Source organism: Cinclus cinclus, chromosome 20, assembly GCF_963662255.1.
Source record: "Cinclus cinclus chromosome 20, bCinCin1.1, whole genome shotgun sequence".
Lineage (NCBI taxonomy): Eukaryota > Metazoa > Chordata > Aves > Passeriformes > Cinclidae > Cinclus > Cinclus cinclus.
In genome coordinates this window covers 12,428,161-12,442,320 of record NC_085065.1, presented here as the reverse complement: position 1 = coordinate 12,442,320, position 14,160 = coordinate 12,428,161, and the positions used below count along the sequence as shown (strand labels likewise).

Sequence of the window (14,160 nt, the reverse complement as noted above, 5' to 3'; positions counted from 1 at the left end):
CAGCAAAAGAGGATTCTCTAAGAACCTGAGATTTAGTCAAAATCCAGAGCTGGACAACAGCAACTGAAACAGAAATTAGGAAAGGGAACTGAATTAGTCATCACTGATGTTTAATTTCTTAGCTATCTGTGTTTTTCAGCTCCCCAAACCATCCCGCTCTCCTCCAGCACAGCTGCTACCCCACACTCATGCAGACTCTAAGTAAGGACTTTCCGCTACTTAATTACCATTTTCGACTGCACTGCAACCAATCTTTAGCTGGTCTCTCACATAGCCATTGGCCACGCCAGCTTGTACTTTTGATCATGAGATCCGATGGGATCATATCAGCACCACTGGTAACTGAACAAATCAGGTCACACTGTGTAAACTAACATACCATGGTTCCAGCTCCTGCTCTGTTGGAGACCGGCACCATCTCCAGTTTGGCATTGTTGGGCAGCCTAGCAAATCTCCACTGCAAAGACAGGTCCAAAACATTCCTCTGAAACCTGAAGGAGAACAGAGCCTATGAGCAATACAAAGTCCAGGTATTGTGCAAGAGAATTCCCAGGAGGCTGACTAAAAGCCATAGAACATGATTTAATAATGAACAATTGGTAATTATAAAAATATCATCAACAAAAGCTATTCTGCGCACCGAAACAGCTGCAGTTTGCAGAGGTCACAGAGAAGATACCCATATCTGTATTCCTCCTTTAAAAGGTTTTAAAGAGATAAACAGCAAGCAACTACATAACCAAGCCTAGTTGTGGGTTTTTTTTGTTGTTTTGTTTTGTTTGTTTTTGGTTTTTTTTTTTTTAATGCTACTCAGACAAATGAGCTCTCAATTAAAACACCATAGAAGCAGAGCGTCAAACTCCCAGGTGGGAAGGGAGATAGGCGGAACTGGTCTGTGGCCTAGATGAGGTGCACGCGTGGGTGTTCCGTGGCAGCGACATGGGGCCTCACCGTCTGTCCCAGCAGCGAAAGGAACGTGGCACAGGGACATCGGGACGAACCGACCTGAACAGAGTTCAGTGTGTGCCCCGGCCCCTCGCACTCCCACCGCCCGCCGCGGACTCCGCCAGGCCCCGGACACCCCGCGGACGGGGCGCGGACTCCGGCAGAGCCAGGCAGGGCGCGGAGAACGGCCGCGGGCAAGGCCTCTCCCACGGCCGCAGGCAGGCAGACCCGGGCCCGGCCCCACGGCGACACTCACTTGAGGCCGTACTCGCCAGGGCTGCCGCCCTGCTTCCTGCAGACCTCCTCGAGGACCTGCGGAAAGAAGAGAGGAGTCACGGCCGGCCCGCGACCTTGCTACCGTTTTCCCCTCAGCCTCCTCCCCGCCGCGGACCCACCTGGAGCAGGACCGTGCCGGGCCCCACCCGCACCGTGACCCGCCGCCCGCTGGGAGCCAACACCGACACCGCGGCGCCGCCCCCGCCCGCCGCCGCCATCTTCCCCTGCAGTGTCGGCCCCGCGCGGCCGGGGCGGAGTCGGTCTGAGGCCGTCCCGCCGCGGGCCCGCCCCGCCGCGCCCGGACCGCACCGGAGGGGAGCAGGATGGGGGCACTGGCCCGATTCGGCCCGGTTCGGCCCGGCGGGTGCGGAAGCGAGCCGTCGCGGACGAGTCCCGGCCTGGCGGAGCTGGCCCGCGGCGGCACGGGCAGGCGGCTCTGAGGCCGGGGCGGAGCGGTTCGCCCGCGGCGGGCGCCGAGTGCGGTTCCCTGGGCGCGGGCGCGGGGGGCTGGCGGCAGCAGCGGCCCTTGCTCAGGGCAGACGGTGGGCGGCTCGGGCTGCTCTCCCCGGCATTGGGCAGGCGCTACCCCCGGCCCTGCCCGGTGGGCCGGAGTGGGGGCGGCTCTGGAGCCGCTGCCGTCTCTCAAGTCCGTGTGGAACGGGAGGGTTAGCCAGCCACACGTCCCGCTGTGGCTGACGGCGCTTGTGTTGTCCCTTGGGTTTCCAGTGTCGGGATCGGGCACCTCCTGCAGGGAAATAAAACATTTTCTCTTTGTACCCGGACCCTACCCGGCAGCGCAGACGACGACCCCGAACCGAGGCCCGGGCAGCGCCGGTGGCCAGAAATCCCTTGGGTTGAAGGATTCGTGTCTCTCTCCCAAGCAGTGATACCGAAAATCCCTGCGTGTGCAGGGGAGGTTCTCCTGGGCCAAATAACAGCCCTGGCGAACCCCGCATGTCACAGGGGAATGGGGAGCATCCTGCCGCCTACCCAGTGCCACAGGAGTGTCTAGGCAGTGTCACAATCGGGGCGCCGTTGGTTAGACAAAACACAGCATCCTGCTGCCCCCGAAAGCCATTTCTTCTGGGGGAAAGGAAAAAAAAAAAAAGAAAAAAAAAAAAAAAAAGTCGATTTGGAACCTCGTGGTCAGTACTGCAAACTCAGATGGTCAGCAGAGATGGCTGCAGCCAAGTAACTGAAATTATCATACATTTCACAATGCACAATTTCCCAGAGACTATTTCATTTATGGGTTTCCCCTTCAGTCTCAGCATGGCCTCTGCATCAAAGGCGCTCTCAGATTCGATGACAGTCTGTTTAGTTTGCTATCATAAAACCAAACCAAAACAAAACAACTCACAAAAAAAAAAAAAAACAACAAAACAAAACAACTTTTTGTTTGAGTAACCACTGGAATTTATTTAGCCTAAGTTGTAACAACATGCCCAATACTTTTTCTTTTCTCTACTTCTTCTATATTTATCCTATATGTTAAGCTTAAGTCTCTACCTCTACCCCCAACACCCACAAAAATGTCTGGTTTACTTGGCTTATAAAGAAAAAGATCTTTTCAAGGAAAGACACTTTCATAAAATATAATGCTTGTGTTTACCATATCAGCAGTGTCAGAGAAGGGAGAAAAATGGGAATTTTAATGATGGAGAGACCCTAGCTTATGCATGTGGATTCCTAAGTCCACCCAATACTGTAACTGTTCAGTGAGATGTAGAAATAGTAATGAAGAATGTCCAGGTGTAAAATGTTTAAAATAATGCTTTAAAAGTCTTCACATTTTGTTCATTCCATTGGGCAGTATCATTTCTATCACATTTATAGAGCTACAGTGTTCAGGATATATCGTTTTCTACCTTTTCAATTGCTTCTTCCTGCAAATATACATGAAGAGGTGTGAGGACTTAAGGGCAAGATTTTCTGAAAGCTGACACACTTGTCTAAAAAAGGGTGCAACAAATATATGATATTCAAGTACTTCTTAGTCTTTAAAATAGGGGGAGATCCAAAGCTCTGCAACTATCTCACACATAATGAAGATATCCCATTTTTCCACTAATTAATACATTTTCTGGAGGAGAAGAAGCAATTAAGATTACTTCATTAACTGCAGTGACTATCCCCTTGCTCAGGCACAGCAGCCATTCCAATATGAAAGACACATTTTGGGTTTCATAGCCGAAAACACTGGTCTCATTTCTGCATGGGTGGAGCTATTATTTGATGTCTGAATCAGGCAGCTGTTTCTTTTTTTTTGCATCTGGAAGTGACACATCCCTTAAAGAAATGTTGTTCCTCTTAAAAAGAACCAGTGTAATTTGAGATGAACATTTCCAAGTTATGGGATTAGAGGTGATTCTGGTTATTAATAGTATGCCATAATCACAGACTTGCATGGAGGTGAAGGGTCACATTTCATAGCCAGAGCCACTTCTAATCTCAAATGTTTATCTGAAATTAGAAGCATCAAGAGAGAAATGGGGGAGGTGACTACAACCTGGAGTTCATTAAAGTGCCACAAAGAAAGAGGAACTCATTTGGGAATGGCTGAAAATAGCCTTATATCTGATTTCTGCCGCTGTCAGGCTGGAGGATGCCTGTGAATCTACCAGGTGAGCCCCAGCCAAACATCCTCCAAAAATTTGTCTTCAATTGCATTTCTTTGGTACTTACAGTGAACACACTGCAGAATGACCTTGCCCAAGCCCACTTGTCAGGCAGCTAGTGCTTTGCATTCAATACATAGCCCTGGCATTGTCTTCTTCTGTGTTGTCACAGGCATACAGAGAGTAACGGGGAATGTTTTCTTCCTAAAACAGCAAAACCTCACCTGCTTTCACTTTTTATTTCTTCTTCCAAAACAAATAGGAAATTAGCTGTGAACATACAGAAATATGCGGTAGCAAGCTCCAAAACATAATGCAGAACAAGCTGCTTATCACAGTAACAATAATTCTGGAGTGTTTTCTTCTGCCTGTACCAATATCACTGACCACAGAGTGTCCTGGAGATGTTCAAGAGATGGATCCTACAGAGCATCACTCAGCATGTCACATCTGTATCCAGGCTTTAAAAGGGCTCTACTGCTCTCCTGGAGTTCCTTACAACCCCCGGCCACAGGGTCAGAGGAGGCAGCAGTAGCATGAGTGTGCATAAGCAGGATTCTGTTGGTGAGCAGTGCTGTATGGGATAATTTACACACAAGACAAGACAAAGCAATGAGCCAGGGATCTTGGTCTGAGACAGGGCTGCAGGGTGGCTCAAATCAGGAATAAGAGGAGGCTATGAAGGGAACCATACCTGTGGTACGAGCCCTTACGGAGGACCCAGGTATAACCCTCTTGGTTCCTGCATTTCCTTGGAAAACACCTAAAGGGCAAGTGCTGAGTCTGCCTTAGTCTTGGCAGGGTATGAGGGAATTCAGAACTGTCTCATAAGCTTTTGTACAGCATAGTCCAATATGCTGAACATATAGGGACGTATCTTGGGACACAGTGGAACACATTATTCAGGGCATTTCACTTTCAAGGGTATTAAATGAAAACAGTATCTCTCATAACATTATTCCAAATCATTAAAAGTCTCCTGCTTGCCTCCTGTGTGCCTCACTCCTACCAATAAAAATGCCGAATCTCCAGTGCCTGGAGCAGGACTCCAATTCTTTCGGCTTTCTCTGAGCTTCTTATTGTACTGAGGCCAATCTATTCAGGGTAGGGAGGCACTTATCAAAAGATTAAAACGCAGTGGACCTCTCATGCTGAAGTATTATAAAATTATCTAAAATCTGTGTGTCACTTTGATGTTGACTCAAATTCAGTATGTCAAGGAGTTGAATGGTACAAGATTTAAGTGTTTAGAAATCAGAAAGGCTGTTATAACAGATTTACAGCCTTACATTCTTCCTCATAGCCCCTTGCTCAAAAGTAATACAACATTTTACTGAGCTTTGGAAAGGTAGCAGGAGTGCCCTGAACAAACCCTCCCCTGAGTGACCCAAACCAGAGATCAGAAAGTTGAAGAGGGGTCAGTAAAGCCAAGCCAGGCAAAATTTAAATTTCTTTGCTTCACTTCTTAGGACAAAGATCTGCAACTTTAACATGCATTCCTCTCTGCCATAAGATGCCTCCCTGGTGCATCATAATGCGCCAGCTGGCTACCAAGCAAGGCATTACAGAGTGCAGGAACTCAGCCCTTCGTGGAGAGAATGAGCAGGGACACCAGGAGGAATGCAAGCCTGGCAACGGGAGGCACAGCAGCCTTTCTGTGAAGGATGGAGCTCAGCAATCTTACCCCTTCCGGCTGTACCTAGCGGACTGTGAGGTCCTGAAGTTGTTTATGCCATACTGTCCAGGGATCCTGGAGCACTCTGAGGACTTACTGCTTCAAACTTTGCACTAACTGACTGGTTTCCATAGGAAGCCCTGCTCAGGCTCACCGACGAGTTCTTTAAATTGCCGTAACTAGTCTCAGTGATCCACTGCTTGGACCTGGCACTGACAGCGAGGGGGGAGGTTTAGGCCAGTGCAGAGAAAGATACAATGATGCAGAAGTACTGTGGGGACCAAAAACTTGCCAGGGGTGAATGTAGTGCACTTAAGGAGGTGCACGGTCAATTGAGTAGCTTTTATTGGCTTTAAAGATACTGTTGCCACTATTAGCATTTAAATAAAACACTTGGGATAAAAATCTGAGTGAGAACAGAGCAAGAATGAAAGTAAATAAGAGCAACTGAAAGATAAAAAAACCAACACGGCAAGCAAACCAAAACCACATGCTTCCTATGTAGGAAACATAGAGCTGAGCCTACATTCAGAAATTCCAAACACAGTAAGGTAAAAAATTCAAGTTGCAGCAGTTGGACAGCCGTAATTCCAGCTGGACAAAAAAAAATTCCACATGCTATTTTAAGATTATACTATTTTCACCTTCTCTGATCCCAGACAGATTATACTTCCCAGTACAGACAATCTTCCTGCTCCTTTCTGGCGGGCTGGTGAGGATTGTGACTTGTCCTATTTCGTATCTAAACAAATTATTCAAAGTGTAGCATTTTCTCTTTCCTCGGTTTTTAACTCCGAGGGGCTCTGCGATAAGGCCGTTTCCAAGGAACTCCCTGTCTCTCAGATGACCGGCACTCTGGCGACAGCACGGCTTTTTCTCCAGCATTTTTCTTGCAATTCCTGGAAACCTCCGGGCCCCGGGGGAGAGCGGCCGGCGGTAAACCTCGCGAGCTGCGGAGAGCAACAGGGCGCAGCCTCTAGGGCGCGGAGACTCCCACCCCCGGGCGACCCGCGCCTGTGGTCGGGGGCTGCAGGAGGCAGGAGCCCCCCGCCCCCGAGCTGCAGTGACTCCGGCACGCCCGGGACCTCCTCGTGCCCTCCTGCTCCCGGCAGCAGTATCCTCCGGCCGGCGGCGAACAGCCGCCGGTCACCCGCGGAAGCTGGGCAGACCGGACGCCGATGTCTGGGACCAAACGAGCGCCTTCCCGCTGCTCTCTGGGAGCCAGGGCCGGGCCGGAGCGCGGCACCGCGGGCCCTCCACGGGACGGCGTGCGGGCTGCCGCGCAAGAGCGATCGGGGGGAGCGGAGCTGAGCTCCGCCGGTGAAGCGGCGGCGGCACGTCCCGGGGCGGGGCGGGCGGTGCCGCCGACGCGGAGCCGGGGAGGAGCTGCCGTCGGGGCTGTGGGGGGAGAGGGGCGGATCGGGAGGCGCGGCGCGGGCCTGGGGCGCCGCCACGGGGGCTGCCACGTGCGGGGTCTCGCGCTCGGGCGGCCCGACCGCCCCCCCCAGCCCCGGAGAGAGGCCGCCCCGGGCCCCGCCGCCCTGCGGGCGAGGCCGTCGGGCGCCGCCGCCACCGCCGCGGCCTCGGCGCCGGCTGGGGCGGCGATGGCGTCGCCGTCGAGCGCGGGGCGCGCCCCGACGGAGCGGCCCACCGTGCCGGTGCGGCGCGGCGCGGCGCAGACCCCCCGCTCCCTCCGCCTCGCTCCGAGGGGGCGGAGGGCAGGGCAGGGCGGGGGCTGGCCGGCTGCTGCCCCACGCGGCGCCCGGGCTGGCGGCGCCCTCGGCGCGCTCCCCGCGCACTCCGTGCCCCTCTGTCATGCTCGCCGCCTGGGAGCGGGCGGAGGGCTCCTGTGCCGGCAGCCGCGCCGCCGAGCCCGCGCCGCCGGCGCTATCCTCTTCGCCCGCCGCCGATCCCCGTCCCTGCGGGTGGCGCGGCGGGGCGCGGCGGAGCGCGGGCGGCGCTGCCCGCCGCCGGGGACTGGCTGCCGCCGCGGCGAGCGGCGGGTGGCGGCGGGCGGCTATGGGCACGGCGGCGGTGCACCTCCTGCTGCTGTTGGGGCTGCTGCACGCCGGGCCCGGCGGCGAGGGCAGGAAGGGCTGGCGGCGGCGAGGCCCGGCGGTCCGCGAGCGCGGCGAGGCGGCGGCGGCGGACGAGAGTTTCCCGCTGGACTTCACCGCCGTGGAGGGCAACATGGACAGCTTCATGGCGCAGGTCAAGAGCCTGGCGCAGTCGCTGTACCCCTGCTCGGCCCAGGCGCTGCCGCACGACCTGCGCCTGCACCTCCTGCACAACGCCTCGGTCACCTGCAACGACGGCAGCCCGGCCGGGTGAGTCCCCGCGCCGCGCCGGCCTCTCCAGGCGCCCCGGGGCTGCCCCGCGCGGCCGCCGCCGCTCCCCGCGGTCCCGGCCCCGAGGGCTGCGGCGCCACCGCGCGGCGGCGCGCGGCACCGGCACGGGCGGCGACAGGTGCAGCGAGCGCCTCCCGGGCGGCGGCCCCGGCGTTTCCCCGGGCGGGCGCGAGCAGAGCCGCCGCTTCGGCGGGGCCCCGGCGTCGCGGCCCGGCTGGCACCAGAGCGTTGCGGCCGGGACCGGCTCCCGCTTAGGCGCTGCCCCTTGTCTGTGCTCGCAGCTACTACCTGAAGGAGTCCAAAGGCAGTCGGCGGTGGCTGCTGTTCCTGGAAGGTGAGCGCCGACGCCCCCGACTTTCGCAACGGCGGCCACGAGCGGGGCGGCGACCCGAGGCTGCCCTCGGTGCCCCGGCTCCTGAGGGCCGCCGTCCCTCGCCCGCGAGCCCCAGGTCCTTCGGGGCGGCTGACCCCTGTCCCCTCGCCAGGAGGGTGGTACTGCTTCAACAGGGAGAACTGCGACACCCGCTACGACACCATGCGGCGGCTGATGAGCTCCCGGGAGTGGCCCGCGACCCGCGTGGGTGAGTCCCCCGCTCCACCCCGTGGGGTAGCCCCGAGGGACTGGGACCGGGCTGAGGTAGCGCCCGTCGTCACCACCCTGGAAGGTGCCTGATTGCTGCCCCGTGACGATCCCGTCCGCGAGAGCGGGCAGGCGTTTGGGTGCACCGGTATTGCCGGTAATGAGTGCTTCTCTCTTCACTCTCTTCTCATGCTGTAACTTCCTGGGTACCCAAACCTCCGTAACTCACACAGATCTCGTCTAACTGAGTATACTGGAATTTGCCTGCTAGGATTTGTCTTTTGGGGAGGTACTTAAATAGGCATCACGGGTCTTTTCTGTACTACAGGAAGCTTCTAGACAGGCTTAATCTGTAGCACGAATCAAATCCTGAGTGTCAAATCTGCCTAAGGGCAAATTTAGACATGTTCCTTCTACTTCCCTTGCCAATGTTTTCCATAATGGATGTTTGTTTTCTGTGTGGTCAGAGGTCTTGCATGAGGCTCCTAGGAGTCCTCTGAAATCACAGACTGTCATCTGTATGTTTCTTGTTTCTTTGTGTCCATCTGCAGGAACTGGGATCCTGTCCTCTCAGCCAGAAGAAAATCCCCACTGGTGGAATGCAAACATGGTGTAAGGAGGGACAACGGAGGGAAATAGCTTTATACTTAAACAGCATCTCCTGCCTTTTAGGCTAGCAAGAATGCTGCAGAGACAGGTTAAGACTAATACTTGGAAAAAGAAATTGTGTGTTTCCTCATTTACTGACTTGCTGCAGTTCTACTCTCTAACACGTAGGGCTGACAAGGTCGAGAAACTCAAGTTCAATCTCCTTGGAGTTATGGGGTAATCTAATGAAGAAAAACTGGGGATAACTCAGAGAGCCTTCTCAAACAGCTGCAGTGGTGAATCCATAAAGTGTGGTGGGCTGATAGTATGTTACACATCTGACAATGTGAGAAGAATGTGGAGCAACTCTCCTAGTTCAAAGAAGAGAAATGAGAGAGATCAGTTTATATATGCATCTATACAGAAAGGATGTAAATTTGTCTTCTGCAAAACAGAGACATGGGAAGTTAATTCCTGCAAAAACCTCCAGTGATTGCAATCAGCATTTACACTGCACTGACTAGAGTCTTCTCATTTTTCATGTGAAAAACTGAAGCATAGAGAGTTGCCCTGTGACAGGCCATCCACTGTGTTGGCAGAATAGCTGAGAGCAAAGTCATGCTCCATCGTTCTGTCCACTGAGCTTCGTGATTAAATTAGATTGATAAAAGACATGTTATTTATTGATTTAACTCAGTAAAACTATTAGTGTTCAGGAGAAAATTCAAGACAATTTTCACTTGATGTGCAGGAAGGTAAGTTGCCAAACTGGACAAAAACTCTTCCCTTTTCCCCTTCCCAAGATTTAATTTTCTTCCAGTTAGGTGACCGCATCCTCACCCTGTTGTGTGTGTCAGAGGCACAGCAGGACTCACACAGCTCTCTCTTACAGATTCGTCCCATATTGCTCAAGTGATGTTTGGAGTGGTGCCTCTTCCAAGTCTGAGAAAAGTGAGTGCTGGTGATGAGCCATTGCTGCCCCAGACGTCACACATTAAAGGCTGTGGCCAGATTTTGTGAAACCATGTGGAAGAGAAACAGTCTTTTTCTTGCTGAAGGGCAGGAAAGAATATCAACCTACTTCCAGATAAAACATCCTGATCTCTTTAGCTGGGGCTGTTTTGACATAGTTCAGAGCCACTGCTTGAAGAGATGTTACACTGATGCAGTATGCAAGGATTAGAGAACCAAAATTCCTTTTAGATGAATCTCCAGGTTGCAGCGTGTAGCAAATTAATTGCTCTAGCTGAGGGACCATAGACTGTTACATGTAACTTTAGCATGGCTGACCTGAGAGGCAGAACTGTGAATTTAGTGTCAGACTTTTATCAGGAGGATATTTGACCTTAGCCAGGAGCCATGTGTCAAGCTAAAGCTGTCTGCAGGTTACTTTGGGAAACAGTATAGTTCATCTTAATACATGCTGCACTGCCATCCACTGTCATTCTGGTGCTGTCACAGTAAAGTGACCTTTTCACTTCATCCCAGCTCCTTGGGGCTGTTCCTATGGAGCAGTTACACATCAGCAACCATGGAAGCTGGTGGTGACAAGGCAGTGTCTTTGTACATGTAACATCTTATGAAGCATTGCTTCTCTAAATTGGCTTGATGAATTGGGAAAAAGGGGAAACAGTAAGTTGGAACTGAGATTCCAGGTGGTGCGTTTGTTCCTCCAGCGCCTTCCTTTTTGTTTTCCTTTTCCAAGTTTACTCATTTCTAAGTACTGTCATAGGAAGGTACTTGTGTAATTGAGTATTCAGTTCACTCGGTTCTCTTTCAGGGCAGCACATATTTATGAGGCGGGGAGAATCTCTTGTTAGGTGTATTTCATGTAGGTGGATAAAATGAGCCCAAGTTTAGATTTGTAAACCCTTTGGAAAGTTCTTAAGCATTTTCAGAGAGGAAATAAAAGTCTGAGCCTGAACAGGAAACAATTTTGTTGACACTGAGCTGTCTTCCAGATGAATATGCCTTCATGGGAGCACTGATCATACAGGAGGTTATAAAGGAGCTGGTGGGAAAAGGTCTGAGCACTGCAAAAGTATTGCTGCTAGCAGGGAGCAGGTAGGTATCCACAAGAGTCTGTTTTGTGAAGAGGGGAGATTTCCATAGTAGAAAGCTGCTAAGAGAGGAGCCTTAGCAGCTCCTGAAACATTTCTTCTATGAGTACAGTAACACTAACACAGCAAACCCTGTATCTCTGGTAATTTTCTCTGTAACTGATACAACAGGGGACGATACAATATTACTTGATCAGCTTCCAGTCCAGATGCACTTAAGAGAAAACACAGAAAATGCAGAAGATAACAAAGCTTTGTGTTCTTGTCTGCACCAAGAATTCTGGTTCCCGTTGGCCCACATCATAAGACACACACCTCCTGTAGATTGATTCAGGACATTGAAATAAAAACCAAACTTGCCTCACACGGGTGCTCTGGATCATCCTGTGTTGCACAAAGCTCTGTATTACACATCAGTGTAATAGAAGACTTGCTAAGAGTGAAATTGTCTCATTTCAGATTCTTTTAGTTTTTGAGCAGCCAACCCCCTTGGATATTATACAGAGCACATGTATCTCCCAGGAAAGACAGTAACAACAGGACTTTGTTTCTGAGCTACCAGATTATTACTCAGCACTGGCTTTATTTCTGAGTGTTGCAAAGCAAGGAAATAATGTGGTGTCTACCGAGTTCATGGTGAATGGTTGGGTAGCTCTGCTGTGGTAGATGAAGGTGTTCATAGCATGTCACTGCTGAAGAAGGTGTGTCTGCTAGCAAGGTGTGTAACACCTGTGTGTGTGCCTCATGACTGCAGTGCTGATGTTGCTGTTGCAGTGCTGGAGGGACAGGAGTGCTCCTGAACGTGGATCGAGTGGCAGAGCTGCTGGAGGAGATGGGTTATCAAGGGATTCAGGTTCGAGGCTTGGCAGACTCTGGATGGTTCCTGGATAACAAACAGTATCGCAGAACAGACTGTGTTGATACCATAACCTGTGCTCCAACAGAGGCCATCAGAAGGGGAATAAGGTACAGTCAGATGCTCTAAAGTACACTACTGTAAGATGTTAGAGTGTGGAATAGATGTCCTTCACTGCATTCCTTCTTTTTGATACTTACAGAGTATTTATTGCCTACCTCGGTGTTTTTTCAATTATTTTATTGGAAAAGACAATAAAGTCTAAATGTGCAAAAGAATGTGCACAGTTATAGATGCCGTAAAATGTGTTGATGGGACAGTGCTCCCAACAGAGCTGTTCTATTGGTTGAAATTCTAATCAGAACAGTAACTAGAATATGGAGAGGATACATTGTTAGGATTGCCCTGTGCTTCCCATTCTGTTGTTGCTTTGTCTTCTAGATACTGGAATGGCATTGTTCCTGAACGCTGTAAGCTGCAGTTTAAAGAGGGAGAGGAATGGAATTGCTTTTTTGGATACAAGATTTACCCCACTCTCCGATGTAAGTACCGAAGGAGAGAGATCAAATGGATTTAGGGTTTCCTAACTAACTTGGAGCAATCCCTTTTCCAAATTTTTTGTCTTTCTAGGCCCAGTCTTTGTTGTTCAGTGGCTCTTTGATGAGGCCCAGCTTACTGTAGACAATGTACACCTAACTGGCCAGCCTGTTCAGGAAGGGCAGTGGCTCTACATCCAGAATTTGGGTAGAGAGCTGAGAAACACCTTGAAGGATGTGACGTAAGTGTTTCATTGAGAAAAACCTGGCACATTTGTTTCTAAGGGACATTCTCATCTAGTGTCCTTGTGTTCTCAGATCTCTGCTGAAAAAGGAGTGTTGTAAATTTGGTACCTATTAGTTCATCTACATCAAGAATCTTGCCTTTTTAATTTTTGTGTAAAATTCCACCCTCTCCATAGTCTGGAAGATTTTATTCAACAGGGCTTACTTTGTCCTTCAAGACATAATCTATGTTTCATTTTTTTCCTTAAGTGCAAGCTTTGCTCCTGCCTGTTTGTCCCACGAGATCATCACACGCAAGTAAGTGCTTGTGCATATCTGTGAGAGGTGAACGGGGATGTGGGAATAGGAATGAACCTGTCCTGGCAGCCTGACCCCTCTGATGTGATCTGTACGATTTATCTTTTCAGTCACTGGACTGACATCCAGGTGAAGGGGACATCATTACCCCGTGCCCTGCACTGTTGGGATCGGAGCCTCCATGAGAGCAACAAAAATGGAAAGGCTCCTCTGAAAGGCTGCCCAATTCACCTGATTGACAGCTGTCCATGGCCTCACTGCAACCCCTCGTGCCCCACAATCAGGGACCAGTTCACAGGGCAGGAGATGAATGTGATCCAGTTCCTCATGCACATGGGTTTTGATGTTCAGAAGATGGCACAGCAACAGGGCCTGGAGCCCAGTAAACTTCTGGGGATGCTCAGCAGTGGTAACTAGAGAGGGCTCATCAGAGGGGCAGAGATTAGATCAGGAGGAGAGAGACTCTCAGCCCTTCTCCCAAACTTTCTAATCTTCTTCCTTAATGTTCCTGCAGGCAGATGTATGCTCATACCCCTGGCACGCTCACACCTGTGCACTCACATGCTCCCACACTCTTGCACGCTTATGGTGTGTCAAGAAAAAAAAATAGAAAAAAAAAAAGGCAAGCAGCAATTTCTTGCTTGCACTGTTTGGCTGGAACTTGTTCCCTCCCTCCAAACTCCAGGGCTAAGTTTCAGCTGGTCACATCCTCTTCCTGTGTTACACAAGGCAATCAGATACAGGGAGTAGCAAAGCCATAAATAGCAGTGATGAGAACCTCACCCAGATCTGGGACATCTTCCCTTGCCATGAATTCTACACCATAGACTTGTTACAAGTGGTGAAAAAAGCAAGCACTGGATTTCTTCTGTCCAACTAGAAGTGAAGGAATGATTACATTACTTCCTGGAGGTTAGCATCTCATGCTGAGTCACAGTATACAGACCCAGGACACGTGCTAGGGATGGACACTCTTGTACTCAATTTATTCCTATTATTTTATAAAATGACTTTTTAATTACTTTTTTAAACTAAGCAAGAAATATAATGGATATTGTAACATATTTTTTTTTTAAATAACGAAGAAACCTCTTGCTACTTTGGCAACATGGACATATTTATTTTAATATGTAAA

The 14,160-nt window shown here is 50.9% G+C and overlaps 2 protein-coding genes across 6 annotated transcripts in view; one reads left to right on the top strand and one right to left on the bottom strand.

Annotated features, from left to right (window-relative positions):
• The window catches only part of ASPSCR1 (ASPSCR1 tether for SLC2A4, UBX domain containing), a 34,512-nt gene extending 33,073 nt beyond the window's left edge, over positions 1 to 1,439 (bottom strand). For all 5 annotated transcript variants that reach the window (XM_062506076.1, XM_062506077.1, XM_062506078.1 and 2 more), the window contains exons 1-3: positions 1,341 to 1,439; positions 1,202 to 1,257; positions 380 to 491 (exon numbers count right to left, since the gene is read on the bottom strand). In XM_062506076.1, coding sequence (XP_062362060.1) covers positions 380 to 491; positions 1,202 to 1,257; positions 1,341 to 1,439 — 267 coding nt within the window. The remainder of the gene's footprint in view (positions 1 to 379; positions 492 to 1,201; positions 1,258 to 1,340) is intronic.
• A 6,079-nt stretch (positions 1,440 to 7,518) lies between these two features.
• Positions 7,519 to 13,822, top strand: NOTUM (notum, palmitoleoyl-protein carboxylesterase). Its single transcript, XM_062506392.1, has 11 exons — positions 7,519 to 7,841; positions 8,144 to 8,196; positions 8,348 to 8,443; positions 8,994 to 9,054; positions 9,923 to 9,981; positions 10,992 to 11,094; positions 11,865 to 12,056; positions 12,388 to 12,488; positions 12,577 to 12,724; positions 12,978 to 13,025; positions 13,136 to 13,822. The coding sequence occupies exons 1-11, from the start codon at positions 7,534 to 7,536 to the stop codon at positions 13,440 to 13,442; spliced, it is 1,476 nt and encodes a 491-aa protein (XP_062362376.1). The 5' UTR covers positions 7,519 to 7,533; the 3' UTR covers positions 13,443 to 13,822.
• The last annotated feature ends 338 nt before the right edge of the window (positions 13,823 to 14,160 follow it).

Bases quoted from the DNA above. Each gene is read 5' to 3' on its own strand.
- NOTUM (XM_062506392.1), top strand. From the start codon at position 7,534: ATGGGCACGGCGGCGGTGCACCTCCTGCTGCTGTTGGGGCTGCTGCAC. The intron at 12,057-12,387 runs GTACAGTCAGAT...TTTGTCTTCTAG, and splicing joins GCCATCAGAAGGGGAATAAG to ATACTGGAATGGCATTGTTC. The intron at 12,725-12,977 runs GTAAGTGTTTCA...TTTTTCCTTAAG, and splicing joins AACACCTTGAAGGATGTGAC to TGCAAGCTTTGCTCCTGCCT.